This window comes from Watersipora subatra, chromosome 7 (assembly GCF_963576615.1).
Source record: "Watersipora subatra chromosome 7, tzWatSuba1.1, whole genome shotgun sequence".
In the NCBI taxonomy this organism is placed as follows: domain Eukaryota; kingdom Metazoa; phylum Bryozoa; class Gymnolaemata; order Cheilostomatida; family Watersiporidae; genus Watersipora; species Watersipora subatra.
The window spans coordinates 49,065,437-49,081,726 of NC_088714.1; the positions used below are offsets into that span (position 1 = coordinate 49,065,437).

The window sequence follows — 16,290 nt, forward strand, 5'->3', positions numbered from 1 at the left end:
TAATTTATTATCTTTTTCCGGCTTGGTGCTTTTACCCTCTGTTTCACTGTAACTTTCAGCTGGCCTTGTTAAAACCTTTTCAAACTGATTCAGCGAGAAAGGCAGTGCGATTCTGTTCTTGAAATTGACCTCTCGTATACTTAACCAGTTAGTGGCCATCGAGAATGCATATTATCTCAAAGTTTACATGTATGTCAAAGCAAAAACTTGCTCAAAAACTGTATTTTCTCTAGCGGTAATTACTATTCCGGGAAAATCCTTTCAACCCTGCGTAAATCATCTAATTGTAAGCTATGGTGCTTTATTTCTCAACCCTTCTCTTTATACCAGCATTTTATTCTTAGAGGTGACGTTTCAATAGATGGCTGCACTGTTTTTGACTAGCTAGTCAGGCTTTAGGAAGATAAACCTTACGGGTGAATCGATTCTGATGTTGCCTTTATTTTGCTGCACTTTCCTTCAGATGGAGCTTCATTAGGTCCGTGGGCCTCAGCATTGTTGCAGAACTATTTTTCTATATGCATCGAAGCATCAGACCGATTTGAAAAAGGTACTACTTTGCGTAATTAATATTAGCCGGATACCGTTATTAATTATTCAGATGGTATCGCTTTCAAAGCTTTTAAGAAAAACCTGAAAACTTTGGAGTTGAAAATCTGACTTTGGTATGCCCAAACTATGACTGCTATTACGTCGTAGGGTGTTCTCGAAGAGTGTTCTCATCGTTGATAAAAATGCTTCAAAGTCTTCGGGTAAGATTGTAAACCACATTATGGACGAATCTAAAAACGACGGATCAGATTTAGACCTTGCTGACTTTGAATCAGAGTGTAGTTCTGATGATAGTAATGATTGATCTCAGGTACATTATCACTAAAGTCATGACAACCACTACAGCAACAAGGAGAGTTAATTGTTATTGATGTAATTGAGTTATTATTAGTACCATATGGTTGGACACTTCTGATCTTTTTTCGTTATGGGTTTGTAGAGATTAGAGAATGTTAAAGGTTGACTTGCAATAAAATCACAGTGCAGTGATTTGGTATCAAAAGATTCACCATGTCTTACTCTGTTGTGTTGTAGGTGCCAAATATGTGGAAATGTGATTACAAGCTCTTAAAAGCTCAAAAACGAAAAGCCGCCGTAGATTGGAATCCCCTTATTTCTCTGTCGTAGTCATGATAGTTTGGTTATTGTCTTGTCACGTGATGTTCTCACGTGAATTGAAAGGCCAATAAAAAGCTCAATATAAACTTATCGTAGCACTAGTTTATGACAAACACTTCAAGTTTTACTGAAGACCCCGTATCAAATATAGATGCTCGCTACTTTACAGTTTTGTTTCGGCTTGAACTAATTGTCAAGTCGTAATCTGATCATGTGACCTAATACTTCGAAAATAATTCTTGCAGCAGTTTTCGATTATCACAGGTGACCAACAGACTCGTCATGATTATCAGACAATGATTATGCACTCCTTCGAGCTAAGGTTAAAAAGTTTAACGAATTTTTACGGTAAGTTATAAGATATCACTGCTAAAAGTGACAGCATTACAATGACGATAAAACAGACGCGAAAGAACAATAGACATGGTTTTATTGACTGCGAGAAGTATAATTGTAAAAATATTTCGTCGACTAAGGTTGCATGAAAGTGTAAACGAAACCATTTACCACAAATACGTCACATTTGAGCCGTTTTGGAAAGAGAATCCAAACTACGGCGGTCTCGTGTTGCTGCAATTAACTGTTCTCTTTTGAGCTTTTAAGAGCTTGTAATCACATTCCCACATATTTTGCACCTACAACACAACAGAGTAAGACATGGTGAATCTTTTGATATCAAATAACTGTCATGTGAATTTTGTTGCAAGTCAACCTTTAAACTGGCGGTCAAATGGAAGTGATGTTTAATTAAAGGGTGGCGCTGTATTTTTCTACCGTTCTATGATGGTGTTCTATTAGACGTGGAGTTCAAATAGAGGTTTTACAGTAAATATGGTATTAAAAATAAAATTAGCAAATATCGCAAGTTTGCAATTGTGGCAAAAGGTGAAAGTTGAGAGTATGTTTCATTTCTAAAGACTTTCAATAATTTCATTCAGAACAAACTGGTTTGGAGGCAGTTGATATGGAGATGACGATCTTAAGGGGCAGTCAAGGCCATGACGAAGACATGGACATCACTGAATATGGTGGCCGTGTGTCAAGGACTGCCAACTCTAATTTGATGGATACTACCGGAATCAGTCGTAGTGCGAAGAAATACAACCTACGTCGTAAGACTCGGTATGAATAGTTGTTTTATTCTTATGTAACACTAGGTGTAGATGATTCCTTTCTTCAAAAATATCCCTTTTCTATGCTCATGAGGTTTGAAAACAATTTTATAGTTGGCGTGTAATTGTTTTATCTTGCTCCTATTTAAGAATCAGTTGAAAAATATTCAGCTCAGATGGCGTAAAACACCATTTTAGGCAGCAGAGTCTTTTTGTAATCACTAAGTTTCTGACCATTTGATTTAGTTTTTTGTACGCGTACATGAATAATCTTTCGCTGACTCAAAATTGTCTAGCATTTCAAAAAGATGACTAGTTGTATATGCTTACTCTTGGATGCCATTGCTTATGTCTACTGATTACTGAATGCATAGGCCAACCTTACATACAGTTGGGTGAATGTCTTAGTGATGCTATTATCAAACTATTGCAAAGGCAATAAGAAACCAACTCCATTTGCATCTCCTTTCATAATATAATAATACCTCTTATAATATCTCTTCTTCCCTGATTATCAGCTTTGATAAAGTAAGATGTATGAGATGTATGGGTGGAGTTAGTAGTCGATGGTCAAATCTCGCGATTGTTACAATATATCATTCTGTGCTGTTGTTGATATTAAGTCGGTGCTTTGTTAGTAAAAATGATGCTTTATCTCAAAACTGAGTGATTATTCAAAGCGTTAAGGAACTAGTATTTTGTAAACAACCCAGTGTTGCAGCTAGCTTGTTGAATTTGTAGTGGTTTTTGTACACTAGCCAAACACACACGTACATTTGATCAAGAAGTTACAAAAAGAATGTTTGTTGCATGATATGGTTTTATTCGATTTGTTTTGTAGCGTCATGCAGACAAACCGCTACATAGAAGTCAGTTTGTTTCACAGTCCAAAATCTTAACAATAAACTCATTTACCCTGAAAACAATTGCATTATACAAAATTATGTCATGCATTGAGTTCTATGTAAAAAACTGAGTTGATACAGTAATAACGGCATTCTTTACGAAGAGGTTATGTTGGGCATTTATTGTTGTTTTGCTCTTTATCTCCGCCTCCCTCATCCCTGTTAAATATATTCCCATGGTGTCACGTGAAGGTTGGCTCTCTCCACTACCTGTTCAGTGCAAACAAAACCCATACACCACGGAGCACTTGCTTGTTGCGCACACCCTGACAATGTGAGCACTACTGTCCCATCATGTAGTAGAGATGCAATTGTTCTTTATTCTTGCACAGTAAACATAAAAGTAAAAACTTGCTTTTTGAGGTCAAACGTGCCCCCGTCCCTTGACGTAGCCTTTCACTCCATTGGGGAATGCCCTACTATTTGTTAAACACCGGACTATCGGAACTCTAAACTAGCTTCATCTTTTATTGTAAGTCTCATTTTTGCAAACATCTTCATTTATAATTCTGACCCCTGTAATGTTTCTAGAAATTTTCAAAGCCATAGGTTGAAAATTCATACCCAAAGTTTTGGCTCTACTATTATGTGGTGATTTGAAAAATTATCATGTTGGTGTAGACGGAAGGATTGGATTGTAGTACAACAGGATTTTTAAGGATGGTATCAGTTGGACTTACTCATGTATAGTTGTGCACATTTGTTGCAGGAACAAGAAGATGAGCCAATCGTCGAGCTCTATTGTAACAACCACCAATACATTAGGTAATAATCACGCCTCTATTAGCGCAATGGTTATTTTAATTACTCTGTCTCTAAGATGGAGATGTAATTCATGGGTATTAAGAGTTGTCCTTATAATTTACCTAACATCATTATGCTACTACGTATGTCACTAGACTAGTGTTCAAATGTACTATATAACGCAAAACTGCGGCTTTAAAAAAATTTCAATAATATCTTTTTGTGACCTTTTCAAAATAGTTGAGTAAATAGCGGAGGTCTGGAGTTGTTTGCTCTTTGTTGTTATAATTGTTTTTGCTGTGAGGTTTATTTTAAAATCTTCGTCTTCCACTTGGATTACGAGTTACTAAATGAACTTCTAAGACTATTTGAATCACCATTGAGGAAAAGCGTGAATCACCGTTCAGGAAAAGCATAGAAACTTCTCTGTAGATCTGTATGCCTCAGTGCCCTCTATATTGCCCAATAATTTTTCATGGTAGCTGCTCCTTACACAATAGCAAGCTGTTTTCAAATAGTTTATTTAAAATGTTGTTATGGGTGAATAAGGTGAGTTTGACTTTTCCTTCTTGATTAAGTAAGCAAGTTTTTAATGTAAGTTTGTCATTTTGACGCAAAAATATGCTTATAGATTAGGATGTGTTCATTTATTTTCTGTGGATGTGTTAGGTTGTTAAAGAACAGCAGCAGTGTTTAGCCCTCAAACCGTATCCAAATTGTAGCGTTGAGAGCATTAGCAGACCTGATCTTGCCAGTACTCTGGCTGGCAATTTGAAACGTTGAAAGCTTGATATTACCGTGCAAGCATATACAACATAAACAACATATACATACAAAATGACATGTATATGAATTGAAATATGCAAACAAAAATGTATGTGGTGTGATGATATTTGTACAGATTGTAATCTTCAATCGTAAAAAATAAAATGTTCATGATTAAGCCTATATAACCATTCAAAAAATAATTTTACAGCTGTTTGGTTTACATATTTGTAATCAAGACAAAATGAGGATTAATTTAATGTATTATAATTTATGGCTATTTGCTAAATTCACGATAAGTAACAATGTTGTAAATGAGAATTTTAGTTTTTCCACAAAGAGCCCAGTTTATTTTGCACACCACTGTTCTAACTCCATATATTGACACCGTTGTAGATGCCTCGAAGGTGGTGCCTCATGTGGCTTCAGCAAATGCATCCGTTCCCTCCTTTGGTTCCCAATCTCCAATGAAACCCAGGTAAATTTAGGCGTGTGTGTATCATTTGCTTTTCTCAAAAATCCAGTTTGTGCTTTACACTTTATCAAACATGAACCAGCACAATGAGTTTTTCTCCAACATTGTTAAGTATACCTATATTGATAAAACTCAAAAATGCATTCAAGTGTAGCAAATTGAAAAGAATTTTTCATAGCTCCAACTAATTGTAACTGAAATTAGAAGATCTGCATCAGCTTTTAAAGAAATTTCTCAGCTTTTCGATGACCATTTATTTAGTGGTCTACAACAAATTGGACATAAGATATAGCAGCTTTCCTGCAGCAATTTCTGAGGGGAAACGCAAGTTGCCGAATAGTCATATTTGCAATACTTCTGGAGTCGTGTACACTTGGATGTGAAATGTTTAACTAGATGATGTGAGCAAAAATTGGTGGGAGCAGTCTGCCTATCTGTAGAGAACCCTGGTTTCGGATTGAAATAGTTTATATCTTCCAGGTATCATCACTAATGCCTTAAAATAAGGTAATTGTGGAAGGACTGTTTTGATAATATCTGCCAACTGGTCAGCTGTTTTCAGTGATTTATTCACACACATTCGGTTGTTATAGTGGTTTAATTTGAACAGTCTTCAATTTTTTATATAAATCTCATTTTTAAAACCGTTTTTTTGCAGTTTATAGACAGGTTGCACCATACTATGGAATTGAGAATGAACTTTGCTGGCCTGTTAAAAGGCATGGTTTATAAGATGATATTGAATACAAGTATTTATGTTCGTCCTGATCGGAAAAGTTGGCATTTTCTGACTGCTCGACGTCTTATCCAGCTTCATGTTTTATGCTAAGTTTTATAGCTTTTTTAAAGTGTCCATTTTCTGTTACTACAAACCCAACCAGCATTATTAAGACCAGAGATCAAAGTTGCTAGGACAGCAGAGATGGTGAATACATGACAACGTTGTATGACAATTAGCTGCATTTAGGCCTGTGTAACTAGCGAAAACTACTTTCACTGAGTGGTAAAGCGGGTGACTCTTTTGCTGCTAGTTCTTCGAAGCTCGCTCCTAAGAATTCTATGCCTTGCACAATGTCTGCATTTTCATATTACTAACTATTCACAGTTGGTAATGCTTGCCAGCGGTATGTTTAGTGTTGCTATGGTGATTTTCGAATGTGTACCACAGACAGTCGTATTATTATTACTGGTAGCATTATTACTTCATTTTAGAAAAAGTGACTGTATTCAGCAACTGCATACGACCTACTCTGCTTGTAAGTATTATGTTAATATATGTAGGATATTTCTACTTCTGTGTGATCAGTTGATTATTTTGCTAATACATGGTTTATACTCAACCTTTCATTTTAAGTCATCCGTAGTCTTTTATTGGTGGTGGTTGCTATGGTGATGGTTGCTATGGTGGTGGTTGCTATGGTGGTGGTTGCTATGGCGAGCCAATTTTCTGTGACTTTTTGCTTCTCTCTTAAGTGTTTTTTAGTTTTACAACTTACCTCTTTTAATGGTGTGCTCATTACAAATACAATTCGCTTGTTACTCCAATCTGACTGGATTAACCTGCATTTGGATTCCCTCTGGCTATGTGCGAGAAAAAGATCCTGGTGTTGATGGGTATGCCATTAGCGATCATTTAGTCCTACTAACTTGAAACATTTGGAGTTATCCTCTATATGTCATATTAACTGATAACTGATCAGTACCATAACCACTTTATCAGAAAACTGAACAAATCTAATAAAACTGCTATGGAACACACTGAACGCATTTGTTTTAAGGCGAACATTTATCCTGCGTCATTAAGCTACTTATGAAATTAATCTGTTACGCTGTTTACTGGTTACGCACTTACCCACCAACAATAAATTCTACCCAACTCCGATATCATGTGCCCAATCAAGCCTAAAATTGTTGTAGCCTAATTTTCTTATAATTGTGAGGGATATGCTGTTAGGTTCCAGATATCTTATGGGCACTCTAATCACACGGAGGGTTAGAAATCATCCTCTCAATACAGAATTGTGTTTGTTACAGTGACTTGTCAAGCCACAACAGCTAGTAATTAAACTTTGCTACTCTCAATGATAGAGTTGATTTAGTTGATTTAAGTCAGTTCTCACAAGTAGAAATCAATACCATATATCTTGTTCCTATCTTAGCTATGAAGGACTGCACTGTGGAACTGGGACGAAGGGATGCCTGCCATATTTCAATGTTGCCCCTTCCATCTACTTGTGTAAGCTTAGTGAGACCCAAGGCTACTTCCGATTTGCACACGAGTGGCTCTAAAGCTAGCACAAAAGGGAAATGGAAAAAAGTTGCAGAATCTTCTACCAGTGAGAGTGAGAATGACCTTGAGATGACAGCTGAGGAGGTGTGTGTTTGCTTGTCTCGTGAGATAAATGAAAACTAGTTAATGACTTTGGTTCGCCAACTGACTAGTTTGCTGTACATAGATCTATCATTGGCAGAATTCGTCCACACGTCTTTGATTCTTTCGCTACCAAGTGCCATGTGGAGCCTCGGCAAAGTGTTTGCGTTTGGCCAAGAGCCATATGGTGTGGCTTCAGTAGGCTTCTGTTAGGTTTTTGGGTCCAGACTTTTATCACTTATGTGCAGCAATCGCTGGATAGTACCTGATTTCTGGTTAGTAGTACAAAACAACAAAACCTCTAACCAGCAAACACAAAATTCTCTCTCTCCCTCTTCAATTTCAGCGATATACTAAGATCCATGGAAAATAAAGCATTTCAATTTACAATGCATTCTTATAAACACCATATAATATGATGTTTATAAAGGGGTCCGTGACTTTTAGATAATGTGCTCAGGGGGTCCATGGCTCCAAGGTAGTTGTGAACCACTGCCATAGGGTTTAAACAAATATATGTCTCGACATGAAGCAGTTGCCCAATTTCCAACATGTGGTGTCAGAAGTTTCTCAAATCATTGCAGTTGTGTAAATCAGCATACATGCGCTCAGTTCTCGTTCACATAGTTTAGTTTTATTGTGCCTTAGTATTATTTAACTGGGGTCTTTTACTTTTTCAGTTTTTAAAATCACTTATCTACAAAAATATAAGCGAGTTGTAGTAGTGATGGTAGTGAAAAAACAATGTTTTTCGTAGAACTTAATCGATAACTTGTTGTAAAATGTGGGCAAACATTTTTGGAAATGTTGGCAAACATTAAAAAATAACGAATACAAAAACAGTATAAGTGAATGACATTAGTTTAATGTTTATGTGATTTAAGTTAGACTCACAACACAACTCCATCAGCGCCTCAACCTACATACATCCGTGTCCTGTATCGCCATGGATGCACCAGCATTCACCTTTCTCTAATGTTAAGGATACATCAGCATTTGCTTGTACTAAACGTCAAGTATAAACTCGCGTTTAAGGTAAAAAGAAAAACAAAGCCTCTATACTATTATTACATAATTTATTGTTTTACTTTCTTACATAAAATCTTTTAATATTTAGTATCTTACGTATTTTTAAATAATGCATTTGTTTCACCGTTATATGTGAGTACCTGAAGTATTTATCATTAAATTACTTTTTGTTGCGGAACAAGTTGAATGCAATAAAAATTGATCTATTTATATAGATATGTATTTATATATTTATAAATATATGTATTTATTTATATATGTGTATTTATATAGAAATATTCGCTAAAAAATGAAGCAAATATAGGAACAGATTAACCTCCATTGTCAGAGTTTGACTATATATTATAGCTATAACTATATACTCCAGTTATGGAATGAGAATTTTGCACTTTTGAAGCATTAAGAACTTTCCACATATTTCAGCATTTGTCAAAACTAAACATAGTGTGTTGTTTATGCTAAGAAGCATAAAAGTGTTGTCATCTTGGCTTTATTAGTTCCGCATACCTCATACTTTATTTATTGCTTATGGCAAAAAAATAAAAATATGTCTGCATTTGGATTTCTAACAATTAAACAGTTTGTTTCTGCTATTTTTGGGATTATTCAGAAAGTTTGACTGAAAATTTAGTAAATGTAGTAAACATTGAATTCTTGTCATTGTTGAAATCTTGCTACTGCAATATACTGTTGCTCATAATTGCTCAAAATAGACTTTGATTCCCTTTTCATAGCTTCCAAGAAAGTTGGTTTTGATAACAACACACACATAGTTATGTTGACCATCAAATTTATTCTTTTAAAGGTTGGCTTGCAATAAAATTCACATTACAGTTATTTGGTATCAAAAGGTTCACCATGTCTTACTCTGTTGTGTTAAAGGTGCCAAATATGTAGAAATGTGATTAAAAGCTCAAAAACGAAAAGCCGCCGTAGATTGGAATCTCTTATTTCGATGACGTAACCATGAAATTTGGTTATTGTCTTGTCACGTGATGTTCTCACGTGAATTGAAAGGCACATAAAAAGCTTAATATAAAACTTATCGTAACACTAGTTTATGACAAACACTTCGGGTTTCACCGAAGACCCCGTATCAAATATAGATGCTCGCTACTTTACAGTTTTTTTCGGTTTGGTCTAATTGGCAAGTCGTAATCTGATCATGTGACCCAATACTTTGAAAATCATTTTTGCAGCACTTTTTGATTATCACAGGTGACCAACAGGCTCGTCATGATTATCAGACAATGATATGTACTCCTTCAAACTAAGGCTAAAAAATTAAACAAATTTTTACGGTAAGTTATAGGATATCACTGCTAAAGTGAAAGCATTACGATGACGATAAAACAGACTCGTAAAAACAATAGACATGGTTTTATTGAATGCGTGAAGTATATTTGTGAAAATATTTCGACGAATAAGGTTGCATGAAAGTGTAAACAGAAACCATCTCTCACAACTACATCACATTTGAGCCGTTTTGGAAAGAGAATCTAAACTACGGCGGTCTCGTGTGGCTGCGATTTTCTGTTCGTTTTTGAGCTTTTAAGAGCTTATAATCACATTTCCACATATTTTGCACCTACGACACAACAGAGTAAGACATGGTGAATCTTTTCCTATCAAATAATTGTAATGTGAATTTTGTTGCAAGTCAACCTTCAAGAAATATGGTGTAAAGGTTTTGGAAAGAATTCCTAATTAAAATAAATTTCTAGTTCCTAACCATTTTTACAAACTCTGTTACCTTTGCCCGTGTCACACCTTTCATTACTTGGGAGAGACAATTCTATTCCTTAGGCTTGCTATTTCTTCTTTGTAGTTCGTCTCGTCTTTCTCAGAAGTTGAGTTCTTAGCCCCAGTGCTTACAGCCAGGTCAACTGCTGCCTTGCGTGAGGAAGACTCTACAGAAAGTGTGAGCGAAAGACAAGCTACGAATGTTCTTCGAGTGAATACATGTGGGTATATCTGTTCCCTCTACATGTGGGTAGATCTGGTTTTCTCACTGCGTTTTTGTGTGACCATTATGTATTAAATTATGGTTGCTGACTGAGTGTTGTCTTTCTTCACTTAGTATACGCCTTGAGTTTCTAAAAATTGACCTTGCATATTATACATTGGTATGAGTTGTGATGTGTTATGGTTGTACTTTTTGCCCATTGATAAATGAATCGAAAACAATTACTTTTTTATTGCTAGATAGGAAGTTAGCTAGGAAGTCAGGTGTGAGACAGGTTCAATAGATTAGGAATGCTCTGCACCAAAATTGTTTGTACTGATTCATTTGTGCTAAAATGAACACTTTGAAAGGTTAAATGCCTTTTAGCGTGTCAGCATTTCATGCTAGTCTTTCTCTACGTGTTAAACACTTGTGAATGCTTATCCTGTATTTATTAGCGACTGAAACCTCTAACTCTTTAATGTCTCATCATGTTGACTTTAGCGGGCTGTGATGTTATGGGCGAAGATACGGTTGGAATGCCAGCCACCACCCAGAGCTCTCTATCACTGACTATCACAGAAAATGAGGATCAGGTATTTACACGTTTAACCCAGATTTGTGATGCATCGGATCTGCGATGCGGGGTTATGGTTCAGTACGCAGTAATTTTACAGTGTATTATGACTTGTAATGTGCAGTAACTATTCACTGCTGCTGCTCTTTTACTGCAAATATACTCCTGTAAATTGTTAACTGATCTACTATGCAGTTACTTACATTATATATTACCTGAAACCCAGCAGTTCATTCAGACTATGTACAGACACATACATTGTCATGGTTAAGTTTGAGCAACCTGTCAAAATCAACACAATACTTGATTTTGTGATGAGTTTTTACGAAAATGTGCTGTACATGTGTATACAGAATAACACCAAACCTTGCTAAACTATGGGTAGTCTGTGTTCCTAGTTCTCTTCATAACTTATTACATTATGGGTAGTCTGTACTCCTAGTTCTCTTCATAACTTACAACACTATGGGTAGTCTATGTTCCTAGTTCTCTTCATAACTTACAACACTATGGTTAGTCTATGCTCCTAGTTCTCTTCACAACTTACTACACTATGGGTAGTCTATGCTCCTAGTTCTCTTCATAACTTACAACACTATGGGTAGTCTATGTTTTTAGTTCTCTTCATAACTTACTACACTATGGTTAGTCTATGCTCCTAGTTCTCTTCACAACTTACTACACTATGGGTAGTCTATGCTCCTAGTTCTCTTCATAACTTACAACACTATGGGTAGTCTATGTTTTTAGTTCTCTTCATAACTTACTACACTATGGTTAGTCTATGCTCCTAGTTCTCTTCACAACTTACTACACTATGGGTAGTCTCTGCTCCTAGTTCTCTTCACAACTTACTACACTATGGGTAGTCTCTGCTCCTAGTTCTCTTCATAAACTAGCAATTCTTAGTTGGCTTATTGTTTGAGTTTCATATTTGACTAGTCAACCTTCGGCTGTTTTCTCTGGCAGTGGTTAGAAGATACTGAGGTTATACCAGAGTCAGAGCCAACAGAAAAGGAGTTGAAAATGGCTGAAGAAAACATTGCTCAGCTAAGAAAGGGTTAGTCATAGTTTTAAATGCAAGTTGGAGGTATTAGGTACAGGTCGGAGGTTGCAAGTCAACGTACTGGTTAATTTGCATGTGTTTGTATATTATCTAGTCTCTTCGTATGTATACCGAGTGAGCTAGTCACTTTGTCGTATGCTTTGACAGAGCTTGATGAAAAGTTGTCACTGATTGAGCTGCAGAAGGAGGTAAAGGAAAAGCGGCAACAGGTGAAAGACAAACAAGCGAAATGTGCAGCTGCGCAAGAGTAAGTATGAACCACGTAGTAGCTGTCAAGGGGCAGTGTTTAAAATGCATAGAAGTGGTCAGAAAGCACAGACACCTGTTAATAAACGACCCAGTGTGTTGAAAAAAAGATTGATCAGTAATAATTGGATTTAATGCGGTAAGGCCATGACATGTTTGCTGGATTTTCTTGATCTTTGTTGAAGTATCTCATTGTTTAGCTGAGCTTTCAATGTTTGGGTTGTGATTTGTTTGGAAAGACATTGTGTTAAGGAATAGGAGGTTATCTCGTGTTAGTTTGAGATAGTTGTTAGCTTTTTCCATTCTCATAACAAGTGCTTTTTCTCAAAGGGATAACTTCTTACAAATAGATGACTTCCCAGGGAGGTAAATGTTTGCAGTGATATTTTTGGCTCACACTTAGTATGGCATCCTGATTCGGTTAGGCAGGTGCTTGTTAGACACACTTCTCTATTCTTCACCTCTTCTCGCTTGATGACTCACTGATGAGCGTACTTATGCTTTGAACTGAAAAGTCCGCAATAAATACATGATAAAAGTGAGGGCTGTTGGAGGTAGCTGAAGGTATTACTCAATAATATTGGACATCATACAATGTATAACATACATGGAGAAACTACTGGTATATATGCATAACTTTTGTATCTAGTGCATTGGCGGGTTCTCTGTTGCAGAATGTTTGAATTGATGGAGCAGAAGTTTGGAGCTATCGCGGATGCAAACCAGCATAGGAACAAGAAGGACAAAGAAATGTACAAGGTTCTGGCTAACCTTGCTCTTATGGAAAAGTTAGTGTACCCCCCACATCTACATATCCTCGTCACAGTAGTGGATGTCCTCATTTCTTATTGGCTGTCTGTTATTACTTTCTCTTTTAATTATCTCTGTATTGGATTCTGCTAACCACGCACTTTCTAGTCCCCTTTGTGGTTGTTTAGTTACTTATCATCTTCTTTGTATCTGATCGGTTTTTTGCAGTCACTTGTGTATCTGATTGGCTGTGTTTTTTCTGTTAGACTCACACTGTGGACATACGAGCCCCATCCAGGGCAGGTTGAAATGACAACATTCAAGTTTCACATAGGAACCCAATTCAACATAGCCTGCTTGAGTCTAACTCTGACTGTTGAATCACTAGGGAGCATGCTCTTTCAGAAGTTCAGTGCGGGTAAGCTCTCCTGGCTAGCCAATGAGAGAGGATGTGCAAGTTCATAAATAATAGGGAAATAATTCTCACATTCCTTTTTCACATCAGATATTATCTGCTGCATTTTGTTTCACACTTTCAGCTAGACAGGCTGTTTGTCCTTGTCTGAATTTTAGGAAGCTTCATGAACGCAAGTTCTGCAATCATGCACCATAGTGTTTGATGACAGTATATAGCTAGGTATAGTGTTTGATGACAATATATAGCTAGGTATAGTGTTTGATGACAATATATAGCTAGGTATAGTGTTTGATGACAATATATAGCTAGGTATAGTGTTTGATGACAATAAATAGCTAGGCATGGTGTTTGATGACAATATATAGCTAGGTATAGTGTTTGATGACAGTACATAGCTAGGCATGGTGTTTGATGACAATATACAGTGGTGATACAAATTATGGAACCGCCTTTGAGTTTTAGTACATAATGCGCTGTAATGGCTCTCATATTAGTTATATTCAGTCCAGATATGAAAAGTTATATATCATTAGAAAGGAAATTTTATCAGCTGTCGCATTGTTTAATTTTTTTCTGCATCCAAACATAATTCCATCGCTAGTGTAGTTAATAGTCCAACTAGTCAGGGTGTCTCATAACAAATCATTTTTTTCAAAAACAGTAGTCTGGTGAATGATGTCTAGAATTTCCAAATTCTTTGATCTGCCCAGTTTAACAATCATCTAAGACAACAATTGCATTGAGTGAGACGTTGTGCATTACGCAACATAACCTAAATAGTATTGAAAAGTCTTTCTGCTCTCAGTAAAAGTCATTCTAATAACTTCATCATCATGCCTCAACATCTCACGAAAGAAAAACGTGCTGTAATAATTCACCTTCATCAACAAGGGAAATCGCAGAGGGAAATTGCAAGGGAGGTAGATTGCTCTAAGAAAGGTGTATTTACAACAATCTGCAGATGAAAGGAAACTGGTCAAGTTGAAGAAAGGGCTGGTAGGGGTAGGAAAACGCTAGCAACAGATCAAGTGACCAGACGCCTAGTGAGACTTTTTTTGGTTGATATACATTTAACCAGTCCTCTGCTAGCCAAAAAGTTAAAAGAATCAACAGGTACAGAGTTAGCACCATCAAATGTTTGCAAATCATTGAGAGATAATGGCTTACGAGGCTGTAAAGCTCATAGAAAACCTTTGTTATCATCTCGACAAAGAAAGGCTCGTCTACAATGGGCGAAAGGTCATGTGAATTGGTCACCAGAAAACTGGAGAGCAGTATTATTCAGCGATGAGAGCACACTTACTGTGCAAAATCACTCTGGCAACAATTATGTAAGAAGGAGTCCTGGTGAAGAGTTTAAACCAGAATGTATTTTACCTACAATAAAGCATCCCCTCTCAGTAATGGTGTGGGGTTGTTTCTCCGCTGCTGGTCCTGGTAGATTACATTTGGTTGATGGTATGACAAATGCAGAAAAATATTGTGGATTACTACAAAGTGTGAGGATACCATCTTCTAGAAGTCTGTTTGATAGAGAGTGGCTGTTCCAGCAAGATAATGCTCCATGCCACACAGCCAGAAGAGCAAATAAGTGGTTTGCTGACAATAGCGTTAACACGCTGACTTGGCCTGCTCAGTCACTAGACCTTAACCCAATTAAAAATTTGTGGAGCAGAATAGGCAATCTCGTAACTAAAGACAAACCATCTAATAAATGAAGATTGATGGAGCTTATTGTGCAAACCTGGCATCGAATAGTGACACCTAAAGAGCTTCAGACGCAGACAGATAGTATGCCCAGGCGCTGCCGAGCAGTGATTGAGAACAAAGGCTGGCCAACCAAGTATTGATCATCTTAAGGACCAAAACAGCTCTTTTCAAGGCTACAAACCCTGTCTTTAAGTTAGTTCACAATAAAAGCTATTTCAAAGAAAAGAAATTTGTTATTTAATGACTTTTGGTCGGACACTATTTAATAGAAATGACAACTGTACAGTAACACTTTGACAGCTTTCAGTAAACCTCTAATAATATTTTTATAGAATATACAATGTGGTTTTAATCTAAGTTTATCAAAAAGCCAACATTGTGACGATTCAAATGATATATAATTTTTTATAGTTATGTAAAATTTTGATTGTAGAAAAAATAAACACAACTCAGAATTCATTGCTATGTAACGAAAATTAGAGGCGGTTCCATAATTTGTATCACCACTGTATAGCTAGGTATAGTGTTTGATGACAATATATAGCTAGGTATAGTGTTTGATGACAGTACATAGCTAGGCATGGTGTTTGATGACAATATATAGCTAGGTATAGTGTTTGATGACAATATATAGCTAGGTATAGTGTTTGACGACAATATATAGCTAGGTATAGTGTTTGATGACAGTATATAGCTAGGTATAGTGTTTGATGACAGTATATAGCTAGGTATAGTGTTTGATGACAATATATAGCTAGGTATAGTGTTTGATGACAGTATATAGCTAGGTATAGTGTTTGATGACAGTATATAGTATAGCTAGGTATAGTGTTTGATGACAATATATAGCTAGGTATAGTATTTGATGACAATATATAGCTAGGTATAGTGTTTGATGACAATATATAGCTAGGTATAGTATTTGATGACAATATATAGCTAGGTATAGTGTTTGATGACAGTATATAGCTAGGTATAGTGTTTGATGGCAGTATATAGTATAGCTA

General features: G+C 36.3%; 1 protein-coding gene across 1 annotated transcript in view; it reads left to right on the top strand.

Annotated features, from left to right (window-relative positions):
- The window catches only part of LOC137401233 (titin homolog), a 48,182-nt gene that overhangs the window by 24,528 nt on the left and 7,364 nt on the right, over positions 1–16,290 (top strand). The window contains exons 9-19 of the mRNA XM_068087645.1: positions 2,109–2,292; positions 3,897–3,952; positions 5,093–5,174; positions 6,384–6,427; positions 7,331–7,545; positions 10,400–10,535; positions 11,021–11,112; positions 12,063–12,153; positions 12,307–12,406; positions 13,080–13,193; positions 13,422–13,573. Coding sequence (XP_067943746.1) covers positions 2,109–2,292; positions 3,897–3,952; positions 5,093–5,174; positions 6,384–6,427; positions 7,331–7,545; positions 10,400–10,535; positions 11,021–11,112; positions 12,063–12,153; positions 12,307–12,406; positions 13,080–13,193; positions 13,422–13,573 — 1,266 coding nt within the window. The remainder of the gene's footprint in view (positions 1–2,108; positions 2,293–3,896; positions 3,953–5,092; positions 5,175–6,383; positions 6,428–7,330; positions 7,546–10,399; positions 10,536–11,020; positions 11,113–12,062; positions 12,154–12,306; positions 12,407–13,079; positions 13,194–13,421; positions 13,574–16,290) is intronic.